Source organism: Chrysochloris asiatica, unplaced genomic scaffold, assembly GCF_000296735.1.
Source record: "Chrysochloris asiatica unplaced genomic scaffold, ChrAsi1.0 scaffold00058, whole genome shotgun sequence".
NCBI classification, from domain to species: domain Eukaryota; kingdom Metazoa; phylum Chordata; class Mammalia; order Afrosoricida; family Chrysochloridae; genus Chrysochloris; species Chrysochloris asiatica.
The window spans coordinates 16,606,078-16,627,151 of record NW_006408576.1 but is presented as its reverse complement, the minus strand read 5'-3'; the positions used below and the strand labels follow the sequence as shown (position 1 = coordinate 16,627,151).

At 38.5% G+C, this 21,074-nt stretch overlaps 1 protein-coding gene across 1 annotated transcript in view; it reads left to right on the top strand.

The window, feature by feature from the left end:
- The window catches only part of KIDINS220 (kinase D-interacting substrate, 220kDa), a 151,173-nt gene that overhangs the window by 9,768 nt on the left and 120,331 nt on the right, over positions 1-21,074 (top strand). The window contains exons 4-8 of the mRNA XM_006864003.1: positions 141-239; positions 1,059-1,157; positions 12,849-12,947; positions 15,674-15,871; positions 17,002-17,100. Of these exons, the coding sequence (XP_006864065.1) occupies positions 141-239; positions 1,059-1,157; positions 12,849-12,947; positions 15,674-15,871; positions 17,002-17,100 (594 nt within the window). The remainder of the gene's footprint in view (positions 1-140; positions 240-1,058; positions 1,158-12,848; positions 12,948-15,673; positions 15,872-17,001; positions 17,101-21,074) is intronic.

The following is a 21,074-nucleotide window of genomic DNA, read 5'->3' as shown; positions in this document are numbered from 1 at the left end:
GTCATTTATAACTACTGACTATTGCCTTCATAGAACTGTAGTTTTATGAAGAATATTCACAGAAGGAACTTCACTAGTGACATTTTTATGTTTAGAGAAGATCCAAAGTTTCATTTATCTCCCTCTTGTTTTTCTTTAAGGGAGGCTGGACGGCTCTGATGTGGGCATGCTATAAAGGCCGTACCGATGTTGTGGAGTTGCTTCTTTCTCAGGGTGCCAATCCGAGTGTCACTGGTTTGGTAAGTGGTAACAAAAATACATTTATATTAGGTGGTAAGCTGTCTTAGGAAACACTTTACCTTGATTATACTTTAGACTTTGTTGTAGATAGATATACTATATTTAAGATAATAATGTAGAAACACAATATTGAGAAATTTCTTTCTCAAGCTAAGTTTTTCTCTCAAACCTGTTAACATAAAGGCAGTACTTAGAGCTTATAATTTCAGCTATAACTATGTATAACATTTTGCAAGGAAATTTTGAAATCTTTAGTTACCTTGTATATTTTAGGTGGCAGTGTATTCTTAATCAGAACTTTAAAGGAAATAAACATTTGTCTAAGTATTTACCAATTAACATACCATTTTCTGTACATTCTGAAAAATGTCAATACATGCATTATTACTTTGGTTAAGAGTTTATATTGAGAGACTGTTTTATTCAAGTTAGTTGAAGGACTATATAAGAAAGATTTCACGTTCTTCATATTAGTGTATAGTCTAAGCATATTGAATGTGTTAAATCTATAAAAATAAATGTGTTCAAAATATACATTTATTTAAAGTTGAGTCCCTGTGTAGCTACCAGTGATGTGTGATGATCATTATGTGGAAAACTGTCTGTAATTGGATTTTTCAGAAACTGTTACTTTGTGTATCCCCTTTGACATTGACTTTACGTAGCAAATTAATCTGCAAATATCAACCCTAAAGGATTTTTTTTCTCTCTCTCTTTTCTTCTATTCTTGCCTTGCCTCCTTCCCTTGCCCTTTCACTTTTCTTCTCTCCCTTTCTTCCTCCCCACCTACCTACTTACTTACCTGTCTATCCCAGCAGTACAGTGTTTATCCAATCATTTGGGCAGCAGGGAGAGGCCATGCAGATATAGTGCATCTTTTACTGCAAAATGGTGCTAAAGTCAACTGCTCTGATAAGGTAAGTCTAATAATACAGGTTGTAGTCCATATTATTTCCACTCATTGTGTCTAAGTTTATAAGCATTTTCATATGATCTTATGAAACTGCTCTAGTACCTCTTATATTTATGCATATTAATGAATTTTATGTAGATACACATCTTATATACAGTACTATTATACATATTATATATTAATGTTCTAATGTTTTTATATTTTATCATTGCCAAGAAAATAAACCCTGTGTGTAGTGCCTTATACCTGTACTTAACATGTTGTTGTTGTTGTTAAGTGCTGTTGAGTTGATTCCGAGCCATAGCAACCCTGTATAGGGTTTCCAAGAAGCTGCTGGTAAGCTTGAATCACCAACTTTGCAGTTCAAACAACTTTACAGTCTGACACATTAGCCCACAGTGCCACACCAGGACTTAACATAGAAGATACAAAAAGAAGACGTTATCTCTATTAGAGAAGCGGGAGATAAGCACAACATGTATAATATAACAGTGAAGTGATATAGGAGTTTAAAGATACAACTGCACAGTCAGTAAAGATTTGATTGAAACATGGAAGATTAACGTAGACCTTAAAGAAAGGGTAGAAGTTAAGTTTATGGAGAGTAGGAGATGAAAGTAGGCCCAGGGGAAAATGAGAGTAAAAAATACAATAGTCTGAATTCCCCTGGCATGTTGGAGAGATACTGAGTACATTAATGTGGATAGAGCTGAGAGTAGTGGAGTGAAGCTTGAGGAAGGGTGCCATGGCCGTAAAATAGCCCTGGAATACTAGACTAAGGGAGTTTGGATATTTGCCCCGTAGACACTGAGAATCAATGAGGGGTGTGAATACTAGACTGACACAAGTAGTGATTTAGAAAAGTCAGTGTTTAATAGTACATTGATGGATGGAGCGCATCATTTACCTTCTGCCAAAAATGGGGAGGTGTCAGCAAGGAGCCTAAAGACAACTCTAGATATGTTGGCTTTGAGGTGATGGTAGCACTTGTAGTTAGAGGTATCCAAGTTTTTCTTCTTGGATCAGCTATCAACACTCAGGGAAGCAGCAGTCAAGAAATCAAATGACGTATTGCATTAGGCAAATCTGCTGCACAAGACCTTTTTAAAAAGAGTTGAAGAGCAAAGATGTCAGCTTGAGGACTAAGATGAGCCATGGTATTTTCAATAACCTCATATGCATGAGAAAGCTGGACAGTGAATAAGGAAGACCATAGAAGAATTGATGCTTTTGAGTTATGGTGTTGGAGGAGAATATTGAAAGTGCCATGGGCTGCCAAAAGAACTAATAGATCCATTTTAGAAGAAGTGCAGCCAGAGTGCTCCTTGGAGGCCAGGATGGCCAAACGTCATTTCTCATACTTAGGGCATATTGTCAGGAGGGACCAGTCGCTGGAGAAAGATATCATGTTTGGTAAGGTGGAGGGTCAGAGAAAAAGAGGAAGACCCCCAACGAGATGGATTGGCCAAGTGGCAGCATCAATGGACTCATGCGTGGCAACAGTATGAGGTTAGCCCAGGATCGGGCAGTGTTTTGTTCTGTTGTGCATAGAGTCCCTATGAGTCAGCACCGACTCAATGGCACCTAACAACAACAACAACAACAACTGGATGTACATAGAAACTTTGGAGGTAATTAGTGGTTGTCTGCATACAGATGATTCTTGAAGTTATAGAAGAGTGGATTTGATAACAGATAAGTAGCAATAGAATAATATAGCAGAGACTTCTTTATTTTCTTTCTGAAATATTTCCAGAGATAGCAGAATTTGGTTGATGGAATGTCAAATATGTCTAATGAATTGGAAGTTTAGAATATTACAGAACTGTCAGGAAGACTAGAAAGACCTGAAAAAAGAATGTATAGATTTGGTGTTTAGGTGAGTATGGGTGACCTTGAGGATAGTGACTTCATCTTCATAATGTTTAGAATTGAAATCCGTTTTTAATGAGATTAGAGTAAGTAATTTGAAGTAGTCAGTATGTTTTCTAGGAGTGCTAGTAGCCCTATAGGAGAGACACTGGGTTTCTAATCACAGGTCGATAGTTCAAACCCACTGGCTGCTTCCATGGAAGAAAGATGAGGTTATCTGTTCCTAGCAAGATGTACAGCCTCGGAAACCCTATATAGTGTTGTTGTGATTCAAAACAGACTCAAAAACACATAACAACAATTATATATTCTTTTGAAAGTGTGAATGAAAGATTAGTGATTAGTATCATAATAATTATTGATAACTTGTTGGAAAAATTTGTTAGGATGTCAAAGAAAAAAAGCAAAAACCCAACCCACTGCCATCTAGTTGATTCCAACTCAGTGACATGATAGGACAAAGTAGAACAGTTCCTGTGGGTTTCAGCCTAACACCTAACCCAGTAATATTACCAGGGCTCTTTTGTTAGTATTTGTTGTTGTTAAGTGCCATCAAGTCAATTCAGGCCCATAGTGACCCTGTATAGAATTTCCAAGGAGCAGCTGGTGAGCTTGAACCATCGACCTTGCAGTTCAAAGGACTTTACAGTCTGAAGCATTAGTCCACAGTGCCACACCAGGATCCTTTGTTAGTATAAGAGAAACCTATTTGTAGAAAGAGGAACTCAAAAAGAAAAGACTGATGAGCTAGGTGATTACTGCATAAGGTTCTAGAAGAAGCAAAGGAAAATAGGGTTCAGAGAACATAAAAAGGAATTAGAATAGGAAGAACAGAGTCCACTATTTGAGAAAAAGGAGAGAAAGAGTTAATGGCTTACAAGCTCTCTGTAATCATTCTGAGAACGATAACAGAGACGTTTTGAAGTAGAAAGTGCTTGATGGATATTAAGAACTTTTTGTAATGATGAACGTGAGATTATCTGATGAATGTGTAGTGATTCTATCAATTTGTTTTACTTCAGGGCTTCTGTATTGCTATGATGCTGGAAGCTTTGCCATTAGTATTTCAAATACCAGTAGGGTCACCCATGGTGGACAGTTTCAGAAGAGTGTCTGAACTAAAACTAGAAAGGAAGGCCTGGAAATAGACAGAAAATTAGTCACTGTAAACCAGTGGAAAACAGTATATAGTCCTGGAAGATGAGCCTCTCATGTTGGAAGTAATTCAGACTATGACTGAGAACCAGCTGTTTCCTTTAAATTGAGTCAACCTTAGTGAAGTGAAATGAGTAAAGCCTTCAGGATTGTCATTTGCTGATGAGGCGTGACTCTAAATGAGTAGTAACTGCTGTAAACATCCACGAGTAATCAAAACATGGAATGTATGAAATGTGAATCATAAAAAATTGGAAGTTGTTGAAAATGGAAAATAGTATGACTGTTCCTTAAAAAATTAAATGTAAAGCTACCATTCCTGGTTATGTTGTTGTTAAGTCCATTGAGTCAGTTCTGACTCATAGTGACCCTGTGTAGGTTTTCCTAGAAGTAGCTGGTGAGTTTGAAATGCGAACCTTGTAGCTCAAACTGTCTTTGCGTTCAGTTTATTATCCTAAATGGCTTATAGTTGCAGAGTCCCAGGTTTCCAGCTGAAATAAGCGAGCCTTTCCCAGGTGACCATTATATTGGAGCAGGCCATACTCCAAAGGAAACTTCCTTTCAGTTGATTGGTTGCTCCTAGCCAATCATCATAGCGTTAACTATACCTGTCTTAGGTTTCATCACCATAGGAATAAGCACATCTTAACTGGTAAACCACTGGGAATCCTAGCCTAGTCAAGTTGACACAGAACCCTAACTATTACTGTCCACCCTTGTCAACTTGACACCTATAAACATAGGCATAATTTTTAAGTAAAGAAAATTTGTAAAGTCATACTTGCACCTAATATGGTACAACTAAAACATGTACAGTAGAAAACTCACTGGCCATTTACATCTTATATGTCACAAATGAACAAGCAAAAATATTTGATGCACAAATGCAAAAGAAAGCAAAAGATATATATTCATTCAAATCTCCAAAGGGCACATTCTGCAAGTCAAGTCCACCTCTTCCCTATAGGCATAAAGCCTTACTCAGTCCGTGCTTTTAGGGTCCACAGTTGCTCTGTCTTTCCATGTCACAGCCTCTGCTTCACTGTTTTCTAGGCAGGAATCCACACTCCACTCATGCTCTTGACCATCTCAAGGTCAATGGATGCCACTGGAACATGTCCAAACTCAGCTGTGTCTTTATAGCTGCATTTCTCCCAATTCCACTCACAAGTAGATCCTGGTGGTCACCAACAAATATATAGCTGATTGGTTCCCTTTAGTTTTCGGTCCTAGAAGGGGATTTTCTTCGATTGGCTGACTTTCCATACCTTGATGCCTCTGAAACTCAAAAAGCCAAACTGTCTACTTTTTTCCTGCATGAATCTCCTGTTCTCTCAAGAGTTCTGGGTTGGTCAGCATGCCATTTCAAATGCAAATGTCCTAACTTTGAAAGTTCAGGATTTCACCACAGGTCCTATACTCACAAAGGTTTAACAAGAAGCCTGTTTTTCTGAGCAAATTCTAACTCCTCTTTTAGCATATCCAATCCTCTGTAATCTTAATTCCCAATATTCATTTCTATCACACGTGTATGTCTTTTTATAATAGTAGGCAGGATATGCAAACGTTTTTTCTCCTCCTTTACCTATTCAACCTATGTCTTTTTTTTTAATAAATGTTTTATTGTGAATTATGTGATAGTTTACATGGGAGAACATTAGTTTTACATTCATTCTATAGTATATCGTTTCATTGCCACGGTTACAATCCCCTCCATGCATCATCAACCAACCAAAGGGTATACCCTGCAAGTCTGCCCCCCACCCCCAGTCGTCAACACACAGCCCCTCTCCCTCTCTGGATCTCAAGTCCTTGGCTTCTCCATCTCTCCACGTCATCATCTCTGCCTCTATTTCAGGCATCACTGCTTCTCTGGGTAGGGTCCTGCTCTCCGCTTTCTCCATTGATGGTCCTAGGGACTTCCGCTCCTAGACTGAAAAGTTAATGACTCCCCTCCTTTCTATAAAACATCTACCTTTACATTTCCAACCCTCACAATCAGTCCTGATAACAATTATTCACTATTGTATCACAAGAGACCTATCTGCATTTCATTTTATCAGCCCTGTCTAGACAGATTGGATACTACTCACTGGAGATTCTTCCTTCCTCCACACCCTCTGGATTTTGGTTCCCTCTTGAAAGCTTGTAAGCCAGTCACTTCTTGCCTTTGTAGGCCCCCCCCTCCCCCATTTTGGGTAGCCAATGTCCAAGTTGGCCATCCCTGTCTACTCTGTTTGTAGAGGGGGTGGAAATGATTCTTGCTGTAAGGATTTGTTCCCTCTTTTGAGCTACTGCTTCCATAGGTTTAGGTCAAGTTCATCAAATTGTATCAGAGTATGCTTTTTTTTCCTCTTCTTTATTCTGGTTGAGCTCTGATCATCCAGTCATTGAAGCCAGGTCAAGAAACACATAAACGTTTGAAAACATTTTAGTTCAATCTTTTCTTATCTTTTGGACTAACCCCATTCATGTTTATGACCTTGGGCCTGTGGCAGGGTGGTTTCCAGTAGGCCCTGGGTCCAGATCAATCACGTAGTTCAACCAGCTTGACATCTGCTTTAGGCAGCTACAGAAGATGCTGCTCTCTCCTATACTTTAGCATCTTACTTCCTGCATTCCTTTCATCCACTATAGATAACAAACTCCAAACTCAGTAGTTTCACTTCCCATGCCTGTTGGTTCTTTCTCTTAAAAAACCTCATGTTTTCATGAGTCTGGAGCCATTGCAACAAATCTCACTCCTGATGTCAACTTCAAAAACCATGTGGGTACCATGCCTGACTTCCTGTGACTTGACAAGGGGGACAGAGAACCAAACTCAAAATAAGCCCAAGGCCAATTCTTATGAAGTGGGGATCTGACATGCCTCCACCCTATATCGGGGCCTTTAAAATTAGTCAAACATAAGTACTGATTTAGAAAACGTATCCTTGTGATTTTGTTTCTCTAGAATCCCCTCTCTTGATACCACATGTCTTAGCCTGGGTTTTCTAGAGAAGCAAAACCAGTTACATGTTGTTGTTAAGTGCTTTCGAGTCAGTTCTGACTCATAGCAACCCTGTACTGTGTTTCTGAGGAGCAGCTGCTAGGTTTGAACTGTTGACCTTGTGGTTCACAGTCCAATGCTGATCCTACAGCATCACACCAAGAGTCCATGCAGTTATAAGCCATTTCCTTAATAAATACCTCTCTCTCAAAAACAACCATATATTTGTTAAACGTTCTCAAGTCGGTTCTGACTTCTAGTGACCCTATATAGGATTTTCGAGGAGCGGCTAGTTAGTTTGAATTGCTAACCTTGTGGTTCAAACTGACCTTGTGGTTCAGTGCTTATTTTGCAGCGCCACATCAGGATTCTATATGTACATATACATATACACATACATACATATATGATGTTTTTAAGCACTGTCGAGTAGACTCCAACTAATAACGTCCCTATGTAGGATTTCCGAGGAGCAGCTGGTGGGTTTGAACTGCAGATCTGTGATTCACAGTCCAGTGCTAATCCTACAGTGCCATACCAGGAGTCTATATATACAAACATGGAAGCCTGGTGTGGTGCTGCAAATTAATGCACTGGACTGCAAGAGTGGTTTGAACTTCAAGGTCAATAAAAACTTTATATGTAAAGTTATTTTATCAAGGAAATGGTTCACAATTGCAGAATCCCAGATTCTCAGTTGAAGAGAGAACCCTCTCCCATGTCCATTATATTGGGACAGCCCACACCCCCAAGGAAACATCCTTTCAGTTGATTGGCTGCTCATAGCCAATCATCATAGAGTTAACTATACCTGTATTAGGTTTCATCACCATGGGAATAAGCACATCTTAACTGGTAAACCACTGGGAATCCTGACCTAGTCAAGTTGAGAGAGAACCTTATTACACAATTTATGTCAAGAAATTTAGAAGACGGCTACTGGACTAAGTGACTGGAAGAGATCTCTATTTGAGACTATGTCAAGGTGATTAACCAATATCATTAATGTCACATGCTATCAAAATTTTGTTGAAGATAATTAAAAAATGACTATAGGCATACATTAACAGAAAACTGCCAGAAATTCAAGTTGGATTCAGAAGAGGGAACTGAATGAGGACTATCGTTGTAAATATCAGATGAATCTTGGCTGAAGGTAGAGAATAATAGAAAGATGTTTACCTGATTTTTATTGACTATCTGAAGGCATTTGTGTGGATCATAGTAAATTATAGGTAATGTTACAACGAGTGGGAATTACAGACAGTTGTGCTCATATATAACCTGTATGTGGATTAACAGTCCTTCAGACAGAACAAGGGGATACTATGTGGTTCAGAAATGTAAAAAGTGTATAACAAGGTTGTATCCTTTTACCTTACTTATTCAATATACATGCTGAATACATAATCAGAGAAGATAAACTGTATGATGAAGAATGCGATATCAGGATTAGAGGCAGACCATTAACATCTATTATCTGTATGTGATGCAACCTTGCTTTCCATAAATGTAGACACTTGAAAAACTACTGATGAAGGTAGTCATAGAATACTACCTTCAGTAGTACAGTTTCATTACCTGAACATGAAGAGAACAAAAATCCTCACTACTGGGCCAATAAATAACATGATAAATGAAGAAGAATTTAACACTAGTGGTTTAATTCTACTTGGATCAATAATCAGCACCCATGGATGCAGTAGTAAATAAATCAAGTAGTGAATAAATCAATGAATGTAGCATACTACATTGGGCAAATCTGCTACAAAATGCCTCCTTTAAGTTCAAAATGGTGAGACTTTGGCTCACTTACTTTGGACACATCATCAGGAAAGACTAATCACTAGAAAAGGACATTATGGTTGGTAGGGTGTCAGCAATAAGAAGGGAAACTCACCATGAGATGAACTGACAATAGCCAACACAGTGGACTCACAGATATCAATGGTCATGATGATGATCTAGGACTGGGGAGCCTTGAGTCTATTGTACATAAAGTTGCTATAAGTCAGAGCCAACTTGATGGTACCTAACAACAACAACAGGCTGATGTGGAGCTGGAGAAGGGGTAGAAATGATAAAATGTTGCATGCTGTACTACCTGTAGTTTCTAAAAGTTAAAACTACAACACTTTTATAAGAAAAAGACAACACAATTAAAAAATGGGCAAGAGGACATGAACAGACACTTTACCAAAGAAGATACCCGGTGGCTAACAAACATATGAAGAAGTGTTTGCGATTATTAGCTGTAGGATACAAATCAAAACAATGAGATACCATCTCAACCTTGAATTAATTGCAAAGTTCAAAACAGAAAACAAATGCTGGTGGGAGTGTGGAGAGACTGAGACCCTCCTATATTGTTGGTGGAACTACAAAATGTTTCAACCCTCTGGAAAGTGGTATGGTGCTTCCTCAAAATGTTAGAAATAGAAATACCATGACACAGTAATCCCTCTACTTGGTATAAATCCACAAGAAGTAAGAGCTGGGACACAAGTAGATATATGCATAGCACTGTTCATCGCAACACTGTTCACCATTGCAAAAAGATGAAGGCAGCCTAAATGCCCATCAATGGCATAATGGATAAACAAACGTGGGTACAACATACACAACAATGGAATACTACGCAGCATCAAAGAATAGTGATGAATCTGCAAAATGTCTCATAACATGGATGAACCTACAGGACATTATGCCGAGTGAAATTAATCAATCACAAAAGTACAAATATTGTATGAAACCAATATTGTAAAAATTCAACCAAAGGTTTTCATGCTGAAAGAAGTATTCTTTGATGGTTACCAGGGGTAGGATGGAAGGGAGAGTGATTCACTGACTAGAGGGTAGACATATGTAAGCTTAGGTGACAGGGAGGGCAATGTACACGTAGGAGGAGGTTGGCAGAAGAATTATGAAGACAGATAAAGACATGGAGGTATGCAAGGGATAAAGTGGATAGAGGTAAATAGTGCAAGAAAGGCAACCCTGGAACAACAGTGTTTTGTGGGTAGGTTCATGGGTTGACACACAGGTTGAATGGGTATGAAAGCACAAGTGGGAGTGTACCCACAAATATATAAGGGCTTAAAAGGATATTTATACATAGGTGTCTGTCTTTGCTGCAAACACACCTATTTATGTGGTGGAGCATGTTGTTGTTGTTAAGTACCATTGAGTCAGTTCTGACCCATCGCAACCCTTTATAGGATTTACAAGGAGTGGCTGGTGGGTTTGAACCTCCAGTCTTGCGGTTCAAACTGACCTTGTAGTCCAGTGCATTACCCTGCAGCACCACACCAAGACTCAGTGGTAGAGCATACGGGAGCAATATAATGAAAACTTAGATATTGTCTAACATCTTAAGGCAGTGAATTAGTTCTTGGGCCTGGGGGCACAGAGCCATATTCTTAGGGGACATCATGGCTAACTGGCATAACATAGTTCACAAAGACAGTGTTCTACATCTTACATTGGGTAGTAGTGACTAGGATCTTAAAAGCTCATGAGCAGCCATCTAAGACCAAGCAGTTGTTGGTCTCTCCATGTATGGAAGAAAGAAGAGTAAGGAAAATTAGAGATGCTTGGAATCATTTAGTCCAGCGGACCAGGAGAACAGGTGAACATTAGTCACTATGATTTTGATATTAAAATAACTAGATGGTGCCTGGCTATTAGTACCACTGCTCTGAAAGGGATCACATTAGAAGGTCCTAGATAGAGTAGGAGACAATGTGGAACAAAACTCAAAATTATAAACAGAGAAATCAGACTTACTGGTCAGAAAGCCTGGAGGCACCTGAGGCTATGGCCCTCCACCACCCTTCAGGTCTGGAACAGAAATCACCCTTGTGGCCCAGTGTTTAGCCAGGCAGTAGATAGGTTTATAAGGGGGACAGCAACACTAATAAGGTATGCTCATCATGGAATCGCCAATCATTCAAGATCAAAAGGACAACATTTCCCTAAAGACAAAATTGAGAGAGGATGGGAAGGAGAGTGGAATGGAAATAGGAACCAGAGGGAAGATGTGAGATAACTGTACTACATTGAGGGGATTGTAATCTTTGAGGTGAAATGAAGTGTAAGATTTGTTGAATATAAAATTGATTATCTTCTTTGTAAACCTTCACAATAAAAAATTTTAAAATATGTTATAGTCCAGTTCTATAAGAGTAAAAATCAAGTGTAATAAATGAGCTCAATTTAATTAGCATATTTAAAGAAGGCTTCTTGAATGATGAATGTGTACATGTGGGATCTCTGAGGAGTCTAAGGTTTTGATTGGTAGAGTTAGGGAAAGCATTTCAGTGAGAAAAACTGTTACCTACAAACAAGGAAACTAGAAAAGAGAATTGGGCAGTTTCTTTAAACATATGTTAAGGCAGTGATCATAATCACAGACTTCCTCTTATTATGTTCTTTGTTAGGCTTTTGCTCTCATGTGTTGCTATTGCTGTATTGGTAGCCTTGTGATTCTGACTGTCATATGAGGGTTACAGATTTCATCAGTGGTTTTGGGGATGTCTGACATTTCTAGAGTCATGCTAAATACCACAGCCACTAACCACATAAGGCTATGTAGATGAAATTAATTAAATTTAAATAAGTACACACAGAGCATTTCCATAAATACAAAACGTTCTATTGGAAAAGGAAATGTTTATTTCAATTTGAGATCTTCCATGTAGTTAAAAAGGAGCTCTGGTAGCTAACCGCAAGGTCAGCTAGTTCGAAACTACCAGCTGTTCCGCGGGAGAAAGATGAGGCGTTCTGCTCCCGTAAAGATTTACATCCTCAGAAACCCTATACAGGGTCTCTATGAGTCAGAACTGACTCCACAGCACACCACCACCACCATGTAGTTAAAGATCCCTTGGGATATTCATATGTTTATTGATTGCCAGTCTTCTCTGACATACTTTATTGCTTTTATGCATGATTTATATTCTTTGATGCCTTTTGAACTCAAGTTTTTGCGAAAGGTAATTTTGAGTATAGGGTCTGGGCTGTCAGCGATCAGAGCTGCTTTGGTGTGCTTTTTAAAGCATAGACTCTGAAGCCAAGCTTGCTGGGTTCCTGGGTATCAGTTCAGCTACTAGAGCTTTGTGATTTGAACCTCTTAATTAATGTCTCAAGACCTCCATTTTCTCACCAGGAAAAATGTGATGAAACTTGTGATAAGGATGAAATGAGCTAATCCGTATAAAGTGCTCAGAACTGGGTTTGGCACATGGTTGTTACAATTTAAGTTTATAGTCTACGTTGAACTTTGTGTTTTATAAGATATATGGACAGTAATAAAAACTTTTTGAAAATCAGCCCTGGTGTGGCACTGTAGGATAATCACTGGCCTACTAAAACAAGGTCAACTGTTCAGACCCACCAGCTGCTCTCAGAAACCCTAGACAGGGTCGCTATGAGTCAGAACCAACTTGATGGCACACAACATGACTTTATGATGAAAAAATTGTCACATTATAAGTAAAAGACATTTCATGCAATGGTTAGTCACGAGAAATGAGAAGTATGATTTCTCTAGGATCAAAGTAATTGGTGTAAACAATTATATAAGAATCCTCAAAGTGATTTTGATTAAAATGCAGGTTTAGCCTCTGTTTCTTTTATTACAGTTGTGGTGATAATTTACATTTTTATTTGTTTTAATAGTATGGAACCACCCCTTTGGTTTGGGCTGCACGAAAGGGTCATTTGGAATGTGTAAAACATTTATTGGCCATGGGAGCTGATGTTGATCAAGAAGGAGCTGTAAGTATCTTTTCTATTTTAACCCCTGGTAATAGAGATGTGAAGCCCTGGTGGGGAGCTGTAGGATACGCCCTGGACTCGTAACCGCAAGGTTTTCGGTTCAAACCCACCACTCACTCCTTGGAAACCCTATACATGGTCAGTATGAGTTGAAGCTGACTCAATGGCACTTCACAACAATAAAAATAGGGTTTTGGTTTTATGAGAGAAAAATATTTTTCTTTTATGTAACTTTAAAAATTTCCCTCCAGTTCTTAAGTGATGTATAGAAAAATGAACATTGTCTGTTATCCTCATGGTGGTAGCTGTATGCTGTCAATTTGGTTCTGACTCATAGCAACCCTGTATAGGGTTTCTGAGGCTGTAAATCCTTACGGGAGCAGAAAGCCTCATCTTGCCCCTGCAGAGTGATTGATAGCTTGGAATGATGACTTTTCAGTTAGTAGCCCAGCTCATTATCCACTACACTATGAGAGCTCCTTCTGTTATCCTGATAAATCAGTTTTATTAGACTATATATACAATTAGGAGTCCTGGTGTGGTGATGTGAGTTCATGCGCCAGACTGCAAAGCTGTTTGAACTGCAAGGTCAGCACGGTTCAAGCTCACCAGCAGCTCCTGGGAAACTCTATATAGGGTCGCTAAGGGTTGGAACCGACTCAACAGCACTTAACAACAACATATATAATTAAGGAGTCCTGGTGTGGTCTTGTAGGATAAGCAATTGGCCACAAGGTTGGTTTGAACTGCAAGGTCATCAGCTCAAACTCACCAGCTGCTCCTTGGAAACCCTATTCAGGATTAACAACAACAACACATATAATTAAAAGTATTTCAAACAATTTAAGATTATTCAATTTATTTTAAGATAATGTAGCTATTCTTTATAGAGAGTCATAAGTTCCCAAAATTTATATACCCTAAGAATATATTCATAAAAGTCTATATAATATAGAAATATTTTATATTTATAATATGTTATTGCTGTTAAGTACTGTGGAGTCGGTTCTGACTCATAGTCACCCTGTGCAGGGTTTTTGAGGCTGCATATCTTTATGGGAGCAGAAAGCTTCGTCTTTCTCCTGTGGAACAGCTGGTAGTTTTGAACTGCCGACCTTGAGGTTAGCAGCCTGATTCGTAACCACTATGCTACCAGAGCTCCTTATAGTTTTTCTTTATTAAAATACCTTTTCTTTAAAATTGTATTTTAATTTTAAAACAATTTTTTTAGTTGTGATGTGTTTTCCCGCTTCATTAAACAGATAGAGATGAGAAATCACTGGTCAGAATCTAGACAGCTTAAAAGTTGCTTGGCTACTTCCTACTGATTAGGTTGTTAGTTCTTTATTGAGCACCTGCTATGTACTCAGCCTTGTGCTAGTTGTGCTGGGGAGACCAGAGAAGTCTAACTGCATTTCCCCTGGGCTTGTAATGATATACATAAAGGGACAATAATTAAGTAATATATTTTTTAAAAACCAAATGAACAGTTGCTGTCAGGCACAGTAACCCCATGTGTGTCGGAGTGGAACTGTATTCCACAGGATTTTGAACGGCTGATTTTTTGGAAATAGTTTACCAGGGTTTTTTTCCAAGATGGATAATGAGGGATTACTACATGTCTAGCTATAATGAAAGAAGAATAAAATCTTTAAATATTACTTGATTTTTTAGGATAATATAAAGCAGTTTCTCTTGTTTTTGTTTCTTTTTTTCCATTGATAAAATCTACTAGTTGCTGAACTTGAATGCTGTGTAGTGATAAAGCAGGGTTCTGAAACATCCTTGGAAGTAGTGCCTTGACTGGCCTGCAAAAGTCGGCTCACTGTATTGTTGATAAAGTGGATGAGCAACTTGTCCTATGAGAAAGAACTTGAGAGGACTTATTTTAATCTGAAGATTATGAATCCATTTTGGGTACTGATCAAAAACCAAATATTTCCATATGCAAATAATATGATATCTCAAAATAGATAATTTACTCAAAATATGTATCTTTTAAAAGACTCATTTAAATTAAGACAGTTTTGGAAAATGTAGTTTGTAGATTGGTGAGAAACACCAGAGTACATTGCATTTTTTCTTGAAGTATTCTATAGTTTCTCCTATAGGTGTTATTATTTTAAAAATTCATCGTTTGAAGCCAGAATCTTATTACTTTCTATTATATTATTTAGAATATCCAAAAGTCTCAAGCCCACTGCTGTCAAGTCAGTTCTCGTGCATAGTGACCTGGTAGAGCTTTCCAAGGCTGTTTATCTTTTGGGGAGCAGAAGGCTTTGTCTGTCCCCCTCAGGTAGCAGCCCAGTGCTTATTCTGCAGTGCCACCAGAGCCTCTTTATTTAGAATATGGTGTTAAATTCTGAGCATCTTGTCAACTATTTTATACTTCATTGTTGTTGTTATTGTTATGTGCCATGGAGTCGGTTCCGACTCATAGCGACCCTTACATGAGTTAAAAAAGCTTTCACATTGTAATTGAGTCCACAATCATTTTAGGGAATTTAAAGTCCTAACAACCTTACTTGCCTAAGAGAATTAATATATGTTCAGAAACGAGAGTATGGTTCCTAGCCATTTTGGTATGTGTTTGATTATTTTTTTAATTGACATTTTATTTGATTATAGAGCATCTATTTGACAACAAGTGTTCTATGATTATGGTATAAATCATATTTTTCAGAATGAACTAATTTCTTGGGGGGTTTTTTCTGAATGGTTTTTAGAATTCAATGACTGCACTTATTGTAGCAGTAAAAGGAGGATATACACAATCAGTAAAAGAAATTTTGAAGAGGAATCCAAATGTAAATTTAACAGACAAGGATGGAAATACAGCTTTGATGATTGCATCAAAGGAAGGACATACAGAAATTGTACAGGATCTACTGGATGCCGGAACATATGTGAACATACCTGATAGGGTAGGTTACCTGTTTGAAATTTGTCTTCTAATGACAAAGTTCATGGAAGATTACCTGAATTTCTTAACTGCATTTTAAGATGGTTCATATATGACATACAGTTGCTTTAAGATAACATTTTAAGTTTTAAGATAAGTTTAGCAGTAAATGATAAAATATTTGTGCCCTTTGCCAAAATATCCAATCCAGAATTTGCAAGAGTAGGAAGAGTGTTGCTTGATGAAATAATTTCAGGGCAAAGAGATGTCTTCATGAGACAGTGAAGTATATTTGAGCTTTGTACCAGGGAATGGATTGTCTTATGTATTATTAACCTGTAACTGCTAAGTTACATGGGTACTGGTCTAGGAACCAACCTTCTCCTTTAAGTGTGGATAGAGACCCAGTGATTACCATTGAGTGTGCCCACAACTCATGGTGAACTCATGCATAGCATATAAAACCCTACACCAGTCCCACCGGTTATGGATCAGACCATTGTGATCCACAGAGTTTTTTACTGACAGATTTTCTGAAGTAGAGTTTTGAGCCATTCTTACAGTTCATTTTAGACCAGAAGTTTTTCTGGAACCTCTGCAGCATTGTAACGACATGTAAGCCTTCTCTGACCAATTGAAGGTGCATTGTGGGAATCGAACCTGGGTCTCATACATGGAAGACCAAATTCTACTACTGACATACCCACCACTATTCCTGGATCTAGCTTTACAACAAACTCCCTTTTTTTTAGAATCCATGGCTTTCATTGTACAGAATTATTCCAAGAGATTTTTATTGATCATCTTGCTGACTGACAGTAGCAGTCTTGACTTATTTAATATATATATGTAATGGGTAGTTGCATTCAAAAAGAATGCTTATTCTGGGTGACTTGTCATTCTAAACTTTTGTCATGGAATTTTAGAGTCTTCATTTTGAGACATAAAGCCCTCTGTTCCTTGCAATGAATGTTACTGATATCAGATATCAACATTAGCTAATTAAAAAAAAATTTTTTTTTTCTTATTTTGAGATAGTGACATTTTTTCCAAGTGATTTTCAGAAAAAAACTGAATTAATGATTAACCTAAACTTCAAAAGTGTTTATTCTCTCTCATCAGTTCACCTTTTTTGTGTTTTGATTCTTTCAGAGTGGAGATACCGTGTTGATTGGCGCTGTGAGAGGTGGTCATGTTGAAATTGTCCGAGCCCTTCTACAAAAATATGCTGATATAGACATTAGAGGACAGGTATGTGTGATTATGGGTTCCTGGTGTGGCTCTGTAGGATAAGTACTAGACTGTGACCCACAGGTTGGTGGTTCAAACCCACCAGCTGCTTCTCGGAAACCCTGTGCAGGGTTGCTGTAAGTCAGAACCAACTTGATGGCACCGCACCACGTGTGATTACAGTGCTGTTGTTATCTTTGACAACAATTAGTTGTGAATGTTGGTTAATAATGTCAGTTTCCAAACTGTACTTTGGAGATAAACTTTTTTTAATTAATTGGTTTTTATTTGTAGTTGAGGATACTGAGGCTTATCTAGGTAACCTGCCCAAGGTGTCATACTTCTAAGTGGCATTGAGCTCTAAAGTAGCATTGCCAACCTTGCCCAACTGGTAAAAATGCAGCCAATAGTCTGTTTCTGTAAGACCCGGAATGAAGACTGGTTTTTACTTTTGTTTTTTTAAAAAACTTCTCCCCGACCTGTACCCCCACTCCCACTGCTTTCCCAAAACTGTTCTTATAAGGGTCATCAGTGGTCTCCTGCTTGTTCTCACCACTAGAACTATCATTAAAAGGAGGCATTGTGGCCTGTGGTGAAGGCATTTGGGTGGCAGAAGAATGTAGTGGTTATTTGTGTAGCTTTTTAAGTGTGTGGCCAGGGCCTTGGGCAAGTGACCTACCTCTTCTCTTGGTTCCTCTATTTCCATCTGTAAATCAGGCATAGTAATCGACCACCCCTTATACATTTTTTTTCTTTACTTTACTGTTTTAAAGGATTTTTTTTTATTGTGAATTGGGTGAAGGCTTACATTCGCTAATCCATATACATTTGGTTTCATCTCATGGATTGCAATCCCCTCATTGTAACATCACTTATCCTACTTCCTCCCTGTGCCTCTTTTTTCCATTCCTCCTCCTTTTCTGGCACTTCTGAGCTTTGTCTTGTCCTTGGTAAGTATTGCCCTTTTGATCTCAAATTGTTGATTATTTTGAGGTATTCGTACCTAACTAGTATTGTTTTACCACTAGAAGATCTATGTATTGTTTGACTGGAAATGAAGTCATGGGAAATAGTTTAGTTCTAGACCTGAAAGTTGACTTAGGGACCTAGTATCAGGGGTCTCCCAGTCTTTATCAAACCAGTAAGCCTGGTCTTTCTTATGATTTTTGAGTTATGTTCCACATATTTCACCCACTCTATCCAGGACCTTTTAAAGTGATCCTTTTCAAAACAGTTGGTAGTGGTAGCTAGGCACCATCTAGTTCTTCTGGTCTCAGAGTTATAGAGATAGATGTTCAACTGGTCCATTACTCCCTTGACTCATTGATTCCATTAGTCTCCATTTTTCATCACTCCTCTTTCCTCTGCACAGGGAAAGACCAGTAGTTGCTCCTTAGATGGCTGCTCATAAGCTTTTTAAAAAAAATGTTTTATTGTGAATTATGTGGTAGTTTACATGGGAGAACATTAGTTTTACATTCATCCTATCATATATCATTTCATTGCCCTGGTTACAATCCCCTCCATGCATCATCAGCCAACCAAAAGGTATATCATACAAGCCTCTCCCTGACCCCCGTCGTCAGCACATAGCCCCTTTCCCTCTCTGGGTCTAAAGTCCCCAGCTGCTCCATCTCTCCATGTCATTGTCTCTGCTTCCATCTCAGGCATCACTGCTTCTCTTCCAGGGACCTCTGCTCCTAAACTGAAAAGTTAATCACTCCCCTCCTTGCTATAAAACGTCTACCTTTACATTTCCAACCCTCACAATCAGTCCTGATAACAGTTATTCCCTATTGTATCACAAGAGACCCATTTGCATTTCATTTCATCAGCCTCACCTAGACAGATTGGATAACACTCAGTGGAGATTCTACCTTCCTCCACACCCTCTGGATCTAGGTTCTTGAAACCTTGTAAGCCAGTCACTTCTTGCTTTTGTAGCCCCTCCATTTTGGGTAGCCAATGACCAAATTGCCCATCCCTGTCTACTCTGTGTATGGAGAGGGTGGGAATGATCTTTGCTGTAAAGATTTGTTCCCTATTTTGAGCTACTACATCCATAAGTGTAGGTCAAGTTCATCAAATTTTATCAGATTACTCTTTTTTTTTTTCCTCTTCTTTCTTCTTCTAGTTAAGCTCTGATCATCCAGTCATTGAAGCCAGGTCAAGTGGGTATTATCTGCAAGTGTGGGTGTTCTTGTGCATATGTCCTCTCTTCTTATCAGCTGGATGCTTCACTCTTCACTCTAGTCCTCTGTGGCTATATCACTGACTTTGGGCCCAAGTGTCCTCAGGTCTTGCCACACTGCTGGCCAACCAGGACTCCACCCAGGTTCACAGGAGTCTATTGAGTGTTGTAAGGCTTAGCTTGCAGCTTCATTGCTGTTTTTCCCTCACTTCCCCTTATCGGTGATGAACGTGGTCACCAATCAGAGTGTGTATTCCCATTGAGTCTTAGTCTTGGAAGGGGTTTTACTCTGAGGGGACCTAACCACTTGCCTTGATGTCTCCTGGATGGGTAACTTGCTTGTTCTTGTAGTAATCAGTTGGTCTGCCTCTATGGTTTTGTATTTTTCCTGTTAGTCTTTCTTTTAAGAAGTATCTTCTGTTCTTCTAGCCACTCCAGGCTAGTCTGCCCGTCCTTTCAAGAGGAAATTTCCCACCTCTGAAGATTTTGGATGTTGTTCAGGATTCCACCTATAGTCTTATGTAATGCAGAGGGCTCATAAGCTTTTAAGATCCTACTTGCTGCTCACTGAAGTGTAGGATGTAGAACATTGTCTTTGTGGACTCTGTTATGCAACACTAAGGTCCTGAGAACTCCCAGGTCTAGTGACTCAAAGTATTTGGTTATATCTAAGATGTTTTCATAACTTTGCCCCCTGTATGTTCTATCACATTCATGGATATATCTGCAGCAAATGTACCATGTATAAATACCCTCTATAACAAACCTGTATATATTTGTGGATGTATTCCCACACCTCTCATACCCATCAGCCTGTGTGTCTATCCAACTATCTACATTGTTGTTGTTGTTGTTAAGTGCCATCGAGTCAGTTCTGACCCATAGCAACCCTGTATAGGGTTTCCAAGTAGTGGCTGGTGAGCTTGAACTACTGACCTTGCAGTTCAAGCCAATTTTGCAGTTTAGCATGTTAACCCATAGCACCACACCAGGACTCCTCTATCTACCATGTTGTTGTATGTCGTTGAATTGGTTCTGACTCATAGTGACCCTGTATAGGGTTTCCGAGGAGCGGCTGGTGAGTTTGAACTACTGACCTTGCAGTTTAACGCAACCTTGAGGTTGAGTGCTTATCCTGTGGTGCCACACCAGGACTCTTATGTATGACAGTATTTACCTCTGTAGCTTTGAACCATCATGCTCCTTACATGTCTTCCCATACCTCCATAAATTTTTTGTCAACTTCTCTCATTATATATTAGTTTCCCTTTTACTCATGTTAACATGTTAACATGTTCACCCTTTACTAGGTGAATTAACCTCTTGCCTTCTGTCCTACCCCTGGTAATCTTCAAAGAATGTTTCTTATACAGTTAAAATGTTTTATTTACTTTTTACAGTAGTGGCCTGAAACATTTTCCTTTTGTGACTAATTTCACTCAGCATAATGTCTTCTAGTTTTATCCATGTTGAGAGGTGTTTTGAAAATTTATCACTAATTTATTGGTTGTGTAGTACTCCATTGTTTGTATGTCCCTAAGTTTATTTATCATTCTTCTGTTGACAGGCAGTTTTGACTTTTTCTGTATTTTTGCTATTGAGAATAGTGAGTGCTACAATGAACACGATTGTGCATATATCCATTTGTGTCATTGTTCTTGTATTTTCTAGGATATATATCAAATAGAGGGATTGCTGGATCATAGGTATTTTTATTTCTGACCTTTTGAGGAAGCACCATATGTTTTCCACAGAGTTTTCATCTCTCCACACTCTTGTCAGTATTTGTTCTATTTTTTTTTTT